Source organism: Barbatula barbatula, assembly GCF_947034865.1.
Source record: "Barbatula barbatula genome assembly, chromosome: 22".
Classification (NCBI taxonomy): domain Eukaryota; kingdom Metazoa; phylum Chordata; class Actinopteri; order Cypriniformes; family Nemacheilidae; genus Barbatula; species Barbatula barbatula.
Genome location: NC_136785.1, coordinates 12,513,746 through 12,531,102, shown reverse-complemented (window position 1 = coordinate 12,531,102; position 17,357 = coordinate 12,513,746). Strand labels below are relative to the sequence as shown.

Here is a 17,357-nt window from a genome sequence, read left to right as displayed (position 1 = left end):
TTGTGTTTGAATTACAGCCTTATTAATAACTAAATGACAAGTGAGCAAAAGTGTCATTTAAAAGCTTAAAGGTGTGTTCACACCGTCATTCAGATCCTTTGACGTTATTAATTACAACTTTGTTTTCATTTTAGTCATCTAGCAGACGCATTTCTCCAAAACGACTTCAAATGAGACAAACAGATTCAATCAGATCAGCAGACTTTACACAATATATGGAAACAGGGGTGACAGATGTATTAAAGCAGTGCTGTCAATCGATTAGAAAAATGTATAACGTGAATGTTTTTATAAATATACTTTTACATTCTTAAAAAATTCTAATGAATGTAGAAAAAACAGCATCATTTTATGAATGAAAGCCAACATTCTGATAATAGTACTGCAGCTGCAAACCGTAATAACATAAACATACATAAAATAACAAAAACATTAGGACTGTCAAACAATTCATCGTGATTAATCGCATCCAGAATAAAAGTTTGTTTACATAATATGTGTCTGTGTACTGTACATATTTAGTATTGATAAACAAATTAGCCTACCATTTATACATAAAATTTACATTATTGATAAATATCAATGTAAATATTTCCTAAACATGTGTGTATTTGTTTATTATTACAAAATTGTTATGCACGGACATATATTATGTAAACAGAAACTTTTATTCTGGATGAAATTAATCATTTGACAGCGCTAAAACATGAATGTAGCCATAAAAAGGACTTAAACAACACAACATAAAATCTCTATTCACAATGAACACAGGCTAAATCTAAACCATTCACTTTTCTTTAAACGTAAAAAATATGCAAGTGAAAACACCTTTGATATCAACATCTGTGCTGATGGTGAATACTTTTTTTCCAGCAATTGACAAATTAAACATTATGTCCATACAGTGAAATGACTCTGTAGGTTCTGGTGACTTTTATGAGCGTTTATGAGCCGCGCCGCTTGCACCAGGGTGCGAATGAAAGATGTAAGTCCTCAGTTTAAAGGGACGGCTCTGATTCCCTGTGTTTATCCGGCAGTGAAACCCTCGTGTTTACTCTAACAGGTAACTTCAAATCCAGCTGGGACTTTAAAGCGTCGCCATGGTAACGTGTGAATCGACTGAAGGCTGATTCCCTGACCTGACCCCAGCATCATTTGACACAAGACTACTCCCCCCCGCTAAGACAACTATTAGATTTTGTTTAGACGGAAGTGAGCTACTAGTTATCCAATAAAACTGATATTAACATTTAGCATCGTAACATGATCTAGTGGGATCTTTTAAACCCTTGAAACAACACGAAAAACCATAACCAGTACATTAAATGCTAAGAACAGGTGTAGAAAAATATTTTAAGATACAGCAATATTGACCTTTCTATGCCCAGACGCATCAAAGCGGTCCTGTCCGACCTACATGATTAGCAGTCATTTGAGTCTGTGATATTTTTGTAGAGACCCTGACCCCATTATTGTGACCCTGTATGCTGATGTGAATCTCCGCTATGCAGATATTTAAAGACATGCCGGTGTGTGGAGGAGGACAAGGAAACTCCCAACTCAACCTGGCCAGACGTAGAAGTGCTGACAACAAGCCCCCTTCCTGCAGCGAGAGACCCCTCACTCTCTTTCACACCCCATCATTCTCAGACAAAGACAAAGGTACACTTCATGCTTTAGTTCATTCGTATGCTTCAGACTTATGTGAGAATCTAAATTCTCCTGAGGTGTTTTTTTCAATAAACTATTTTGTATTGCTGGGGGCATCAGGTTGGCCAAAAGGAAACACTGCTGTTCCAAGTCCATAAATGATGGTGCTTCAAATAACAATGGAATTAAATATTAATATAAAGTTTCAAGTTGGCACAGTCTACAGTAACACGCATTCAGTGGTGACAGCTGCGAGATAACTAACTCCATTAGTTTACACCAGTGCTTCTCAAACTTTTTTGTGGTAAGGCGCCCTTTGTGAAGTGTGCATTGCTTTGCCCCAAATAAAGATTTATAATCTTAAACTTTAATTAAAGAATTTTAATTAAAACAAAAAACATATTCAGTTATACAATGCTTAAACCAATTCCTTTTGGTTGGTGGTCTAGTTTGATTGCAAAAATGTATGATAAACGTCTATAAATTATAAAATGTCACAAAATGTGTGGACCCCTTCAATCCATCTTGAGCCCCCCCCCCAGAGGCCATGGCCCCCAGTTTGAGAACCACTGGTTTGTACTTTTCAATCACTTTTTGTTAATAGTTGATCCAGCAGCAGTGCAACTTGGGTTTATAAAAATACCAGCCACCCCTTACGAAAGACTTGTGTACACCAGACTCTGGTTTAGCCTCAGGCTGGAGAAATCAGAATCTCATTAACTTGTTAAAAGAAAAACAATGTTGTGTCAGCAGTGGAGAAGAGGAACAGTGTGATGGTAAATTCCAGCACAGAGTCTCAGACGCCCAACTGTAACAACACACACAACCGGACCCGACGCGACAGCTCGACCACCGGAGACCAAGATGGCCTTCCACTACCCAAACAACAAAGCCGGCCTACTTCACTGTGAGTCAACATGCTTTAAAGAACTGACATTCTACACTTCTCAACATTATGATAACATGACACATTGTTTACTGTTTAGCAGTCTGTGGTGAATAATTGAGATTTTGGAACCATTATCTTGAGGTACATTTTGAGACACCTTTGCCCAATTTTCCAAAGATCTCCAATTTAATGAAATGCACTCATTATTTAGCTGTGTTGTGGGCTGCAAAATCAAGCATGTAGTTGTTTTACTTCCAAACCCAAAGGATGGTGATGTAAAGAACCAAGTAGTTCTGATAATCAGATGTGAGCCCAGTATTGTCTAAAAACGTTTAGTTTAATGTCGAGCGTCTGTCGTTTTATTAATTGGATTCATGATAAAGGATGTGGATAGTTTTAGTTTATAAGCTGTAATGTTTCATAAGTCAGTTACATTAGCATTGCGGCTAGCACATTAACATGGTTTTACTGTACTCTTTGGCTGTGGGTCATTTCACTAACATAAATTTGTGTTATAAAGATAATGACACTTATGACATTTCTGTAACCTCAGTATCTCTGTGTATTATTAATCTTTGTGTAGTTACTTATAAGCCTCCAAGAGCTTGAATGTAGTTGTGCGTTTATTCGGAAAGACAAATCACAACAGACTGGGGTAGCTGACCAATCGGAGCACAGTGGGTTTGTAAAAGTGAGGGGTTTAGAGAAACAAAATCTTCTAACTTCTTGGAGGGAACCGTTTGGAGATCTTTGAGAAATGGGGTGATATTAAATGCATATTTTGAGGAAATGACACGTTATTTGATCTCGGACGCATTTAAACCTGTTGTTGGGGACTTAAATACAATATTAGGACCCTTAAAAATAGAACAGCAAAGGGGCTCTTTAAGATCATGTTATATGTTTACATGTTGAAAAATAAGTTAGTATACAGTTCATGTTGAGTACCAAACACCGGTAACGTTAATTCGAAACGCATATGACGCACGCGTCTGTAACGCAAGCGATAACAATAAACTGTTGCACGCATTTAAAATCAATGAAGCACGTGCTGCATGCTGTGGAGCTCGTTCTTAACACATTTGACAGTTTGTGTCAGTCTGATCTCTAGACATGCAGTCGGTCAAGCTTTTTACTCTGACTGCATGTACAGTATATGCATGTACTCATTCATTATACACACGGTCTGATTTTAAAATAATGCACATATAATGTAGCCAAGATGGCTCTCTGTACATGGACTTAATCCGTTGATATATTCAACACATTTGCCCATATTTAATACAACTATGGCGAGCATTTAGTTGTAGCTGGAGGGTAAACAGTAAACACTATAACATCTTTCAAGCAATGTTAGTGTCCGGGCTCACATCACATTCACCGGTCTCAGAAAAAAACCAAACAATACCAAACCCTATATGTACAGTGTATATTTTCTTCAGTTGGAATAAGTTTGTGTAATGCTTGCATCAAAGTGCACAGACCTTAATACTGGTGGTTGTGTTTTGCTATATTTTGCTTTGGGGTCAAAAGTGTAGAGCAAACAGCCTGCTGATAGTATCTGTGTTTCATTTCAGTGCCTTGCACTGTGTACAGTCTTTGTCGGCTTTGAGGTTTTATTATTTGAAATGATGAAACCCAACAACCCTCAGATTCTCACAATTTCCTGCCAACATATTTACCGTTTTGATCCATGACTGGTGAGATCTGGTCATGACCTCTTATAGCCGGCGTGCCCCATGGCTCTGTCCGTGTCACTCTCCCGTTCTCACCTCTCCACTAGAAGACACATATTTAACATCATATGAAAAGTGTGTCCTCTATAAAACAACAAGTCATTCCTGTGAAGTAAACAGATTAGCAAACACAGAAACATTTCTATGAAATGCAGTCATAGAAACATCCCCCACTTCAGTTTCATACACAAAGCTATTAATCAAACTTGAAGGCAAGCCGAGACATGCTCAGCCTTTACTTGGTAGTCACAAAAATAAGCCAGGTAGATTAGCCATCACCTCTTGCAAGCTATGCAAATAGTCAAAGCTTTCAGATTCAGCAGCGTCAAATAATCAGACTCCAGGATTTCCCATGGCTCAAACATACACAAAATATATTCATTTGATGTTTTTTTTCCTTTCTAATTATAAGGGCCTGTTTAATTGAGTTTTCATTCATCTAATGCAGACATTCTGTTAAGGGGTTTCTATTAAGCATGCAAAGTGATAATGTAAGCAATTTTATTTTCAATTTATGGAAAAAATAAATGAAGCCAGCCAGCGAGTAATAAGAACTGTATTTCTCTCAGAGAAAGGTTTGTTTGACTAGCAGGGCCATTTTCTCAGAGGAGGATAGGCTGGCAGTGTCTACTCAAAAAGAATATGAATGCTAACAGAACTGACAGTGTGAAAAGTGAAAGTTATCAGCTCTAGATACAGATATAAAGTGAGTTCAAAATCGGATTGTAGTGTGAACACTGCACTTTGTGTGACTTTACAAGGAAAAGGACAGTCTTCCTCGTGCAAACCTAATGGATGTGTCTGTTTTTTGTAACACTTAACTTTAAGGTTGCATTTCGTAATATTGGTGAACTACATTAGTTAACGTGAACAATAGCGCTACAGCAATATTAATCTTAGGTCATGTAACTTTCTATTTCAGAATAGTGGTCAGAGGAGATACATCTGAAACATTTTGTAAAGGGTTTATTTTTCTGAAGTAATGTGACCCAGTAGTGGATGAAATGTCTCCCGTGTACTCACTGTGATGTCATTAAAGTATGTGGCGAGGGATGATAGTGGATGTACAGGATTACCTCTCAATACTATAATACACGCTATTATATTCACAGTCGGTTGATATGGGCCTGAATGGGTCAAGCAGGTGGAAAGATTCCTTACAAAGTAAACAACCCAAGCACTTCATTTCATCCCTTTTCGATTCACATCCGTGAACAGTCCAACACTGAGAGATTTCTAGTGGCAGAGCTCAGTTTGTGACTTCAGTTTTAGTCAGGTAGATCGATCAGTAACATGCCTTTCAGATAAATGATCCGCACTCGCTATGCAAATCTTCTTAAATTGGTATTTTGCTCTGTTGCAAATGGATAATAAACTACAATTTATTAAGTAGATCTTTGTTTGGTTATAATATAACAATTTATTTAATATCAAATGAATCATTTTTTTGTATATTTTATTGTATTAAATGACATTAAAACGACACAACAGTTATTGATTCTTTGCGGAGGTCAATCAGAAGTTAAGTTCTGAGACACATGAGATGCAAGCAAAAATGAAAGTCGTCCATATGACATATTCTCAATCCATATGATAAATGATTTCTTCCTAATGCATGTCCGAGCTTTGATGGAGAGAATAATGACTCACATTTTCACCTGTTTGTCACAAAGCTTCAGAAGAGCCTCTGGTGCTTTGTAAAGCTTGAGAGACATGCATGATGTCATTGTCCTAATACTCGAATAGTCTAATAAACTCCATTTCAAAACGAAACTAAGATAAAATGTACAGCTTGCAGATAAATACCGTAACATGGATAATAAATTATAACTAAACATGTGATGATACTTTTATCATCTCCTGTAAATACTTTTCATGGATTTAGCTGAAAATCCATCCTTTTCACAGTCAGCACAGTTGCGAGCTCGATTTATTTTGGGGCTTAATCTGGATACTTGTTTATGATATCAGGAGATTAATAGTTGCTGTGTGTGTTGATGTATCGGAGAGGATGAGCCGTGTATGAAGTGTGTCACTGCTGATGATATACTCATCTCTATAAGCCTCCGGGCTGTAAATCAATGATGACCAGACGTCTGATAGACTACCTGAGGAAACCTGTCATCAATTGAATTACACTGACCACGACAGAGCCTTACTAAACATTCAACTGAACGAAAAGGCCAAATGAACCATGAAGTGTTTCTGAAACTAGCCAAACATACAATATTCTCTGGAATGTATGTACTATTACATACAAAAAGTACATTATCATACTAATTGATTGTAAGTACAGATTAGCTACTCATACCATGGTTGAACTATGGTTCCTGTAGGTCCATTTTTCAGGGCTGTTCAGTGCAACATATATGTCGAACATGCTACGTAGAAATCTGTCTGTGCTATGAATAAATGTAATACAAACAAGTTTTGCAGGCACATTAGACAGAGCTGCTGTTTGTGTGAAGTGCGTTTGTCGTTGTGTGAGTTTAACTAATGGCGGGCGCACCAGAGTTAGTATAGTTTTAGTTTTATTATTTTATATTAGCTTTCTTTTGGCATTTTGTTCATTTTTGGTATATGTTTTTGTTATTTTAAAATGTATTGGTTTCTTTTTATTTTTACTATATAAGATTAATTCATTTTTATTTTAGATTTTGTTTATTATTGTAATTTCAGTTTTTCCTTGAGTTAAGTTTTTCCAATAATTTTTAGGTCAATATTTGATCTGATTTCAATGAACAGGAACGTTTTCAAACTTTTTCTAATTTTAGAAAACTAAAATAACCTTGTGGTGCACCAGTATAAAAACTTGTTTTCCAGCTGTATCAAGTCCATTGCTCTAGAGCTCTATTATCTGTGCGATGTGGGAAAACGTAAGGAATCACGAAAGCCCAATTCAACTATTGAAATATGTCCTCGGCTTGTTCTGCGTGTCTATGAGTGAATAAGCTGCACAGTTTAACATGTTACAATCGTGACACTGGTGGATTTGTCTGTATCTTACCTTACTATACGCGGACATTATCACATGAGCTTCATCCACAGAGTTGTTCGGAGATTATTTTACAAGCTTTTCAGTGTTTGAGTGAAGCTACTGTCAAACAAACTGAAACTCAAGCGTCTTGGCGACGACCCGCCAAAATAAAAGTCTGCCTAATTTGAATCATTTGATAAATTAATTAACTTGTAGTTAATTTATAAACGGTCTTTAACACTTTATTATTTACTATAGTAAGGTTCAAATATACTATCGTACACAGGAATGTTACTACAGTTTACTTTAGCAAATACTGTATTTTACTGTATAGTAAAGCATTTAAAATACAGGAAAATTATGAATTTGGTAAAAACTAAAAATTATATATGACCCTAATCGATCTATTTGTATAACGTAAGTGTCTTTTTTCAGTTACCCGTCTATTTATGTGATGACCTGGTCTTGTGTTTTCTTTCAAGATGATAACAGATGTATAGTTGTGTCACAACTGTTTGGCCTGTGATACAAAACTTTAAAACTCAAACATGAATATTATAAATGATTGATATAAATTCTGTTTAAAGTAGTCTGGATTGCTGTATTAACCAATCAGCATCCAGGGTCTGAATGTGTATTATATGTATATATAACCTTGATTTTTTATCACAGTGTTCATGCTGTCAGTCTTTCATATTGTTGTTGGATGACTTCCTGTCACTCCAAAGGTTTGATTTCATTGAAATCCAACAGACACTTGACTGAATGACCACAATACATCTAGAAGATTTTGAATGCTCTCTTTTTTGCCACAGCTGTATAACATCACAGAGAATTTGAGTTCAATCTGGTGGTCGGTTACATCTAAATGTACAGACATTTAGATCATTACACTTTACTCACCCTATGAGGTCATACCGTTCCCATGACAACCCGACTATCTCTCTGAATAGCTGCTCATCAGTTTAGCGGCAAGATGGTTGTTCGGCCAATGTTTGACCGCCCGTTCAGCAGCGTCCAATCGGCGGCTTCATTCGGTGCTGTGCAAATAAAGTCGTGTCCACCTCCTCATTGTGTATTGCCTGAGAAAATGTTCATTTCATTACGGATTCAAGCTGTTGGTTTGGAGACACAAGAAAACATTCACATGAGAACATGGGCCTTTAAAATTAAAAACATGGGCCTTCTGCTGTTGTCAGTGAAGTGCATCTACCTGCAAAAGTTGAGGATTATAATGAGACAAAAGGTTGAAACATAATATTGTATTACTTGCATAAGAAAACATGAACTATAATGTGCGTCACCTCAAGACTTATGCAGCGATGCAAAAGATGAAGTCTGTGTGTACAGCCTTTGTGTGTGTTATCCACCAGTTTTCGACACCCCATGACTGCCTTTTTACATTTTATTTTATATAATTTATATTTTATTTTTATATAATTGTATTTATATAAGTGGAGAAATTCCTACTTTACATCAAGCATATCAGATGAGAACTGTAGTCCACATGATGTCATATATTCCAACAGATTTTTGACAACACGTCTGTAAAATACAGTAAGAATCCTTGTAAATCCAGTTTAGGGTCTCGCGTTTGTATTGAAGATCATACGGTGTGGTGACGATTAAATGAATCTATTTGAACTCTCTTTAAACATCACTGAAGACTAAATGTGCTCATAGTTTAATGTTCGTCATCTATTTGCTTTGAGATAAGCGGTCCACATTTTGAAGTCCCTCACAGGAGCAGTCTGTCTTAAGCGCTTCACACACAGATCGAAAGTTAAGACGCATAATAAGCTCGGCCTGGTTGTACATTCAGCCAGTAACAGCAGGCGTTGCTCATCAGTTTCCAGATTCTTTTTCAATAGATTCTCACATGAAACCAACAGAACTTCAATTAAAAATATAAATCACAGTGTCATTATCAGTTATTCAAGGTGCAATAGAGTACCACCGCCGCTTCACCGGAAGTTTCACCCACGTTCATTTTTACAGTAGTGTCCTCGGGAAACTCTAATAATGAAACTGTCAAGAGTCCACATTCACCAGTTTCCTTTCTGTCTTTCAGTCAAAATCCAAAGGCTCGCAGCAACTCCTCCACCAGGTAAGATTTCCAGCACTTGTCTTATTACACAAATAAAGGCAAAAACATGAACTCGGTTGCTTTTATGTTATTTCGCAGGCGGTCAACGTAAACGCATGAGATTCATTTTTCAGATTAACACGTTCAAATATTCAACGCATTTAACATCAGTTGCAGTACTAATGTCAGAATGTTGGCTTTTTAGTTCAAAAAATAATGCTGTAAAAGAAATATGTTCTTTCTACATTCTAATCATTTCACATTTCATCTCCAAAATGAATGTAAAAGTATATTTATAAAAACAATGCAATGTGCGATTAATCAGATTATTTTCTGAATCGATTGACAGCACTGATCAACACAAAAGACTACTAATGTTTCCTCGAAGTTTGCATGTTTAACTTTATTTAGATCCTATTTTATTAAGGAATTATTCACCCAAAAAGTTCAAGTTCAGGAAGTTCTAGCCCGTTTACTCCAAGAAAGAGAACTATAACTTCCACACTAGATCATTTCAGGATGAATTATTCCTGTACGTTAGACTGTGTACATCTCAAGATAATAATGTGAAAGCTACCATGTGTTGGTGCCGGGGGTTATATAGTGCTGTGTGTGTGTGTGTCAGTCCAGCTTCACCCAGCCCTGCCTCTCCACGCTCGCCCTCCTGGCCGATGTTCTCTGCCCCCTCCAGCCCTCAGCTGGCCTCCAGTGAATCCTCTCCCATCAGGTGTGTGTCCTCCGCTGCACATCTGACTAAACACATGAGCATTAATGTACTAATAACCTCCTGATATTATCATCCTGTCAGCTTTCTTAACCCTCGTGTGGTGTTCGTGCTTGTTTTACTCTGTCAGTGTTTGCCAGCCTGATGTTTTACTCTGTCAGCATTATTCGCTTTTAAATCAATGACGCATAAAACATACTTGACAGATGTTTCTTTTATTTGGATTACAAGCAACACACTATACTGTATGTGTGATTGTTCAAGATAAACAGTTATATATTAAATAATGAGATGTCGACTAGTCGATGATGTCATTAATAAATAAAATTAGAGCCGGGAAATGTGAATTTTGAATAATAAGTGCGGAAGCAGGACAAGATAACACATATTATTGCCGGGAGTATTACCATGGTGCCTTCTGATCGATGATTATGTTACCGTGTTACTTACAGTGAATTGAAGCCATTGTTGAATTCATCAAATGAATTGTTTTACAATTTGACATGCGCTTAATCCAAAGTTTGTTTACGGAGGTGGCCATGTTTACCACGCTATGTTAACATATATAATGTTTTATGTTTACTGCTTTAGAGTTCAGCTTTTTAAATGTATTTATTCGTTTGAGTTTTATGTTAAAACAAGTTCAGTACAAATATATTTGAAATGTTTATTAATTTACCTACAGACGGTTCTGTCAATGTCAATTCTATTACAATATAACCGATTATATTCAGAATGGTTTTGTTCAAGATATCATAACGCAGTGGTAATGGTGAATCCAGTTGAGCAATACACCAAGAGATATCATTGTTAAATGATGCTTATTACAATGACACCATAGCAAATCTGTGTTTACTGTTGTTTTACAACGGCAACTATAGTTGTAGTAACTGCAGTGAACTGTAGTGAAAGCATGTTGAATGTTGGTTAGGGTGATATTTAACTGGTTTTCTGTTCTCAGCCCTCCGCTACGAAGAGCTCGTGCCCTGTACGCCTGTAAGGCGGAACATGACTCGGAGCTTTCCTTTATCGCCGGGACCGTCTTTGAGAACGGTGAGTTTTTAACCGTCAGCAGGTTTAGTGAGTACATCTGCTCAGATTAGCAGGTCTGCACTACGATGCGAGACATCAAATCAATATATTTCCTTGAGCTCTCATTCGGGGCAGGAGGTAGAACAAGTCTTCCACTGTGTGACTCGTGAACCTCCTGATCAGATTAGAGCTCGACTGCATCATTCAACACACACTGAAGGACACTAAACAACAAAAACAATCATCAGTTTTATTCAATGACAAATGAAAATGTACTCACCCCGTTGTTCTTCCAAATACAGCTGTGGAACGATCATTGTTTTCATGCACACTGAATCTCTTTTATTTGAATATGTCACTTTTGTTTCACTCGGACTGTAAGAAAGCGCTTCCACATCCTCTTTCTACTGATACGTTTAACATCAATAACTCGCCTATTAAAGCAAATTCTAACAGATTTGATCATTTGGAGGCCGTAAAGCGCATCTACACTAGAAACGACTAAAACATATACTCACATTTGGCCGAGGGCTAATGTGTGACTGACCAATGACAGACGAGGGGGTGTTTTGGAAAATGTTCACTATTTTTGCCGTTCTAGAGGTGGAATTGTCACAAAATTGACAGTAAGTTTATCCGTAGCATTGAACCAGAATCATATGATTTACTACAGTAATCTAATAATGACTTGAGCTGTCAGTTACGGTTCCACAGAAAATGGCAATTTGACGTCATTTGACTTAAACTCACGTAAACTTAACGTGCGTAAGTAAACCTGCAGTTTTGCATTACAAACAGAGATGGCGACAGGGAGGCCAATCCATAGTGTTGAGACATTAAAGCAAAAGTCGTGGTTACAGTCACACAAGTACAAGGGAAGTAGATGAGCCGGGACAATAAAAAACATGAACATGACTAAATCATTTACATTTAGCAGACGCTTTTATCAGAAGCGACATTACATAGCATGATCCTATACATTTATAAATAGGTACAGTATGTGCAATTCCCATGGGATCCAACCCACAACCTTGCGTTGTTAACACAATGCTCTTACCACTGAGCTACAGGAAAGCTCTGCCAATCCCTCGAAGGGATTTGAGTTCAGGGGCATGACCCGTTCACAAGTTCATCCACCTCGTAAAGTAGTTCTTCCGGTCTAAAACACATAAGATGGTTTAGACCAGTTGAACCCCTTGAAACGGGCGAGCCAACAAACTATTTTGCTTTAATTTTTCCTTGATGGAGCTAAACGTGAAACCAGAACTCAACTTCTGTTTTTATCTTGCGTTACAGTTCACCCGTCAAGGGAACCCGGCTGGTTGGAAGGCACTTTGGATGGGAAAAAAGGGTTAATCCCGGAGAACTATGTGGAGTTTTTCTAGCCGGAACAGACTTTGGATTCGAGTCGAGACAGGCGAGGGGGTCACGTTTTGAAAATGATCCTGAACTCAAACACAGAAAGTGAGTTAGTATGCCTGAGCGTGCCCATGTGATACAATGGGTTTTGGCAAATGTGGCATTGCCCTAGCGTGCCACGGTTTAAATAAAACCAGTTCAACCCAAGATAAAAGGGAAATAAACCCTGGGACCAAAATCTTTACATTTTATAACCGGGCCGAATGATGGACAACAGCTCTATTATGTGTTTCTATGCAGTCTAGAGGTTTCTTGAATGATGCTTGTCTTGATCGGTTTTGTTCAGAACTACTAAGACAAAAAGTTCGGGGGACAAACGCTTGAACTCTTTTGTATTTGAGGCAGCAGTTTTCATTTTTACAATTTCCTTTTATAGTCTGTAAGTAAAAAAGCTTGTAAAGTATTTCTTAATGTGAATTAACGTCATATGTAAAGCACTCTTATTTATGATGCATCATCTCTCAAAGGAGTTCTGTGTTCTGGAGTGTATTAACTTTGTACATAAGTAAACATGTTTGAGGTATAATTGATTTTTGTAAAATGTGAATGAAATATTTTTATCGTTGCATACTAACTTAATTTTTGGACGTCCCAATTGAGCTTACATATTTTTAAGAGGGAAAATGGTGTAACGTTTTGTGAGCCTTAATATTCTTTAGTAAATCAAATGTAAAATTGTTTAGCTTTTTCTATTCTATTAAATAAAAGAAAGTTGATGGCTCGATTTTCAATGAAATGCATTTTGATGTCATTTTATTTTTGCAATAAGAAAACTGCAACTATTTAGATCTGGTTTAGTCTCGGGTACATTTGGTTCAGATGAAATATAATGTCGAACTAAGCATGGAGAAATAGCTTTTCATCTACCGGACAGCTTATTTACGTAAATATGACAGCGAACGGTACAGACAGCCGAGAGAAATATAAGCCACCGTGTCCAGGTCTAGAAGTGTCATAATTCAGATACAAGAAATCACGATGAAGCTTCACAAGTATAACAAACACACTATTGTCCCTCCGAACAACTTTTGTCCAACATTTAATCAAATAGGTGTAAAGATCGACATTGACTACAGTAGAGGTGTAATACAGAAGTCTTACAAAACAATTTTTAAACAGATATCCTTTTACATTGGATTACTTTTACATATGAAACTGAAATGCAAACAAACAAAAAAAGACTTATACCAGTGAAATATGATTTGCCCTTAATCTTTAAAGATGGTATTAATTGAAATTTTGTACAAAATAGAATAGATTATGTCAGGCCAGTCTTAGGGTAGTGCAAATCTTCAGGCTCTGATACATTAACACACAGCTGTCTTTTTATGTATTATATATATATATATATATATATTTGTAATGACTAGTAAATTTTACAACATTATACATGAGACCAAAGCCTAAATCTTTATAAAAGAAATAGAAAAGGATAAAATAAAGTACTAAAGTTGGGTAGTAAGTGCTACTTTCAAATGTAACTGCTTTAAATACTTTTTTTTCTTTTTAAAATCTGCGTTGCTTTGGTCACTCTGTTGCACTATACAAAATATACTCCGCATATAACGTTAAGCTGTCAATCTTTAAAACCGTGATCACTCGTATATTTCTCCTATTGATTTATAGAATTTACATTTACATACAACATTTGAACACTGCTTCAAAAGTGCATCTGCAATACGCATCTTGACAAAAAAGTATTTTTTAGGTATTAAAATTATTCTATTGTAAAATGATTTGTATATCAAAGAGGATTCGTTTGACTATATATCTTAGATTTCAAAATGATCAATGACTTTCACAATTCAGTGTTCTCCTGAATTCAAACAACCTACTCGTATGGCTCACGGACTCCCTTTGCAAAAGGCCTACGGTGAAACGATTGGGAAACGAGAAGAGTCTCAGAAAATATGCGAACATATTCGAGCAACACGAGGGAAGGGCGCGGGACACGAACAGTGTACATTTCAATTTCATGAGGGTTAAATAAAGCGTGTGGAAATGAATGTTAAACAGCGACTCGTAACACTGGTTATGAATGTAATCTAAAGCGCGCATCGTTCCCGACGTCAGACTCTATTACAGAACTGTGAGGAACACAGACAGCTGATGACAAGCAACAGTGTTGGTGGGATTTAACCTTGAACCCTCTGATCACCATCACAAGAGATTTAATACTGTACATGGCCGCAGCGGGTCAGGATGATGTTATTTGACACGGGAGACTTCCAATGCCAAAACTGGACGGCTTGACCCCTCCCAATAACTAAACTGAGCCGTTTTTGACTAAATGAGGAGAGTGAAGCCGAACGTTCAAGCGACAGCTGGAGATGAAGCTTTGTTATAGGGCTGCGCAATGATTAATCGCGACTAATCGTTTGCAAAATAAAAGTTTTTGTTTACAATAATTATGTACATATAAATGCACACGCATGCATGTGTAATTTTAAGAAAATTAAATATGTAGATTTACATACAATATGAATGATATATAAATATAAAAATGAATACACAGATGTAAATATTTCTTAAATATATATACATGCGTGTGTATGTGTGTGTATTTATATATACATAATATCACACACACTACATTCACATATATTACGTAAGATCAACTTTTATTTTGCAAAAGATTAGTCGCGACTGATCGTAATGAAGCCACACTTTGTTAAATGTGCAGCGTGTTGCCAAAAATAATATCAATCAGAAGCGTGTAGTTATACATCAGCCGAAATGCACAATTCTGTCATTATTTACTCGTGTCACTTCAATTCTGCAAAAATATATTTTTTAAATGATCCTTTCGTGGTCCTACGATGAGTAAATGATGAAAGAAATTGGCATTTCTGGTGACCTTTCGCTTCAAGCCGGAAACGAAATGCAGCTGCGGCGGATCTGCGGGCAAATGAACACGTAACAATGAGCGAACATGGCCGAGCGCAGGAAAACAAATGTTCCTTTTGTTCTTGAAGTTAGCACAAAAGAAAGCATCTGTGGCTTGGCACCGCCGGGACACATGAAAAGGCAGAAGAGAGTGGCTTAACATGCTTATTCAGTCTCAGATGGGTTATCAGATTTTGTGGAGAGGATTCCGACAATGAAGAAATAATTTGCAAGGAAAATGAAATAAGAATCATTTGATATATGGCAGAAGGTAAAAACAAGCAACCCTTCCAGCTTGCACAAACAAGGGGGGGGGGTCACAATGAATGGCCGATAATTCTGACCCTGAATTCAACCATCAGCTCTGTGAATTGCATCTGAACGCATGTAAGAGGCGACGGATGGTCAATTATTCTAAGTGAACCTGCTAATATTCCACAAACAAAAGCGCATGAATAATTCAAATATTTCCAATTTCAATGGCGCTTTCCGTGTCGTGGAACATAGACTGTGTGGCATTTAATGGCGTTTCATACAAATACGTGCGATGACGCTTACACAAAAGGACCTGCTTGAAGGTTTCCACAAGCGCCTCTCGAGTTAAAACTTTAGCACCTCGGGGGACCTTTAAGCTGCCAATTCCAGAGAACCGCCGCTTCGGATTCGAGCAGAAACAGGCGCGACAAGTGTGATATATCGACACAAAAGCACGAACGCAAAGTCTTAGCCTGAGAAACGGCTGCCAGTCAGTTCGCCAAGCGCAAAAAAGGCACGTTTTCCCTTTTTTGATATACCCATGTAAACATTTCAGCAGTGTACATGCAAAAAAAGATTAAAGAGAGGTCTTTCGCCTGCTTCGGGTGGACGTGAAGGCTTGAAGAGTTTGAAAAGCGTTTAAAAAGTTTACATCCGCTGCTCCGTCGTCGATGATTTTCACCCGTTTCTTCTCGATCGAAGTGATCCCTTGCTTCATTCGGGACGGTTATGGAGGGGGAGGCGGGCTTGTGGGACTAATGCTGGTAAGGGACGGGTGGCATCATTAAGGCATTGTTACGAACTAAGGCAGTCATTTCTGATGAAACAGAAGTGGCTTGACGCTCCCGTCTTTAAATTTTGGTAGCTGGTGGGTGATGATCTCCGCCAACATCTCGGGAAACTCCACGCTCAGGGATTTATTCACAAACGTGTAGAAACAGAAGTTGAGGAGGCCTTCCACCATCTGTGGACAGAAGGGACATTTCAACCGGTGTTTCTTAACGCACGGCACAATGACGACAACAATATCACCCCAGGATAGAGGTGCTGTAGAGCGCACGAATTTACTGAATGTTGATCTCTGCGTCTAATGTCACACTAAACAAAAGCTGTATTTATATAGAAACACAGCTTGATCATTTTAAGGCCAGAAATGACTAACTAAGTTTTGCGATGTGTCAAACACGCAATAATAACAATAGTAGAACCCCAGCTCCGTGATCCTGTAAAGGCCTCCATTCTTCTTCTTTTAACCGCAGTATATGGTATTATCACAGTCATTTGTTGCAACTTTGTAAATGAATCCACAAATAAATGATGATTTGTATTCAATTAAATGATTTGTAGCCAACTTAACATGCCCAGCATATCAACGTTTCTGCATTACTGTCAACAGCAATGTCATACAAATGCAACTGTCGTCCTTTCATTTATCGGCTGCATATACCTGCTGTGTTTGGTATACGCTCTGTTATCGAGGTACAGAATGGATGTGTTTAACAGACCATAAGCGCGAGAGTTATTCGATTCTTGAATTGTGGACAGTAAACAATTATGTTTGTATGTTTTTCAGGAATCATTCGTATCATTTTGAATTTCTCATGGGAACAATATTGCAAATTATTGTAATGATGAAATGCATTATTGAAAACGGACAGGGGCCTAGATATGATTATGCTTTAAAGGAGTAGTTCACGTTCAAA

General features: G+C 37.4%; 2 protein-coding genes across 6 annotated transcripts in view; one reads left to right on the top strand and one right to left on the bottom strand.

The window, feature by feature from the left end:
- Window positions 1-13,252, top strand: part of LOC306911761 (rho GTPase-activating protein 26-like) — a 57,475-nt gene extending 44,223 nt beyond the window's left edge. Inside the window, exons 19-24 of one of the 4 annotated variants that reach the window (XM_079487387.1) lie at window positions 1,512-1,662; window positions 2,404-2,557; window positions 9,324-9,359; window positions 9,964-10,065; window positions 11,024-11,115; window positions 12,391-13,252. In XM_079487387.1, the coding sequence (XP_079343513.1) occupies window positions 1,512-1,662; window positions 2,404-2,557; window positions 9,324-9,359; window positions 9,964-10,065; window positions 11,024-11,115; window positions 12,391-12,479 (624 nt within the window). In that variant the 3' untranslated portion in view covers window positions 12,480-13,252. Of the gene's footprint in view, window positions 1-1,511; window positions 1,663-2,400; window positions 2,558-9,323; window positions 9,360-9,963; window positions 10,066-11,023; window positions 11,116-12,390 lie in introns of all 4 variants that reach the window. The other 3 variants (XM_079487386.1, XM_079487389.1, XM_079487388.1) reach the window with 3 other exon arrangements.
- Window positions 13,253-14,021: 769 nt separating this feature from the next.
- Window positions 14,022-17,357, bottom strand: part of LOC306911762 (glucocorticoid receptor-like) — a 56,110-nt gene continuing 52,774 nt past the window's right edge. Inside the window, exon 10 of one of the 2 annotated variants that reach the window (XM_079487390.1) lies at window positions 14,022-16,618. In XM_079487390.1, the coding sequence (XP_079343516.1) occupies window positions 16,466-16,618 (153 nt within the window). In that variant the 3' untranslated portion in view covers window positions 14,022-16,465. The remainder of the gene's footprint in view (window positions 16,619-17,357) is intronic. The other variant, XM_079487391.1, reaches the window with a different exon arrangement.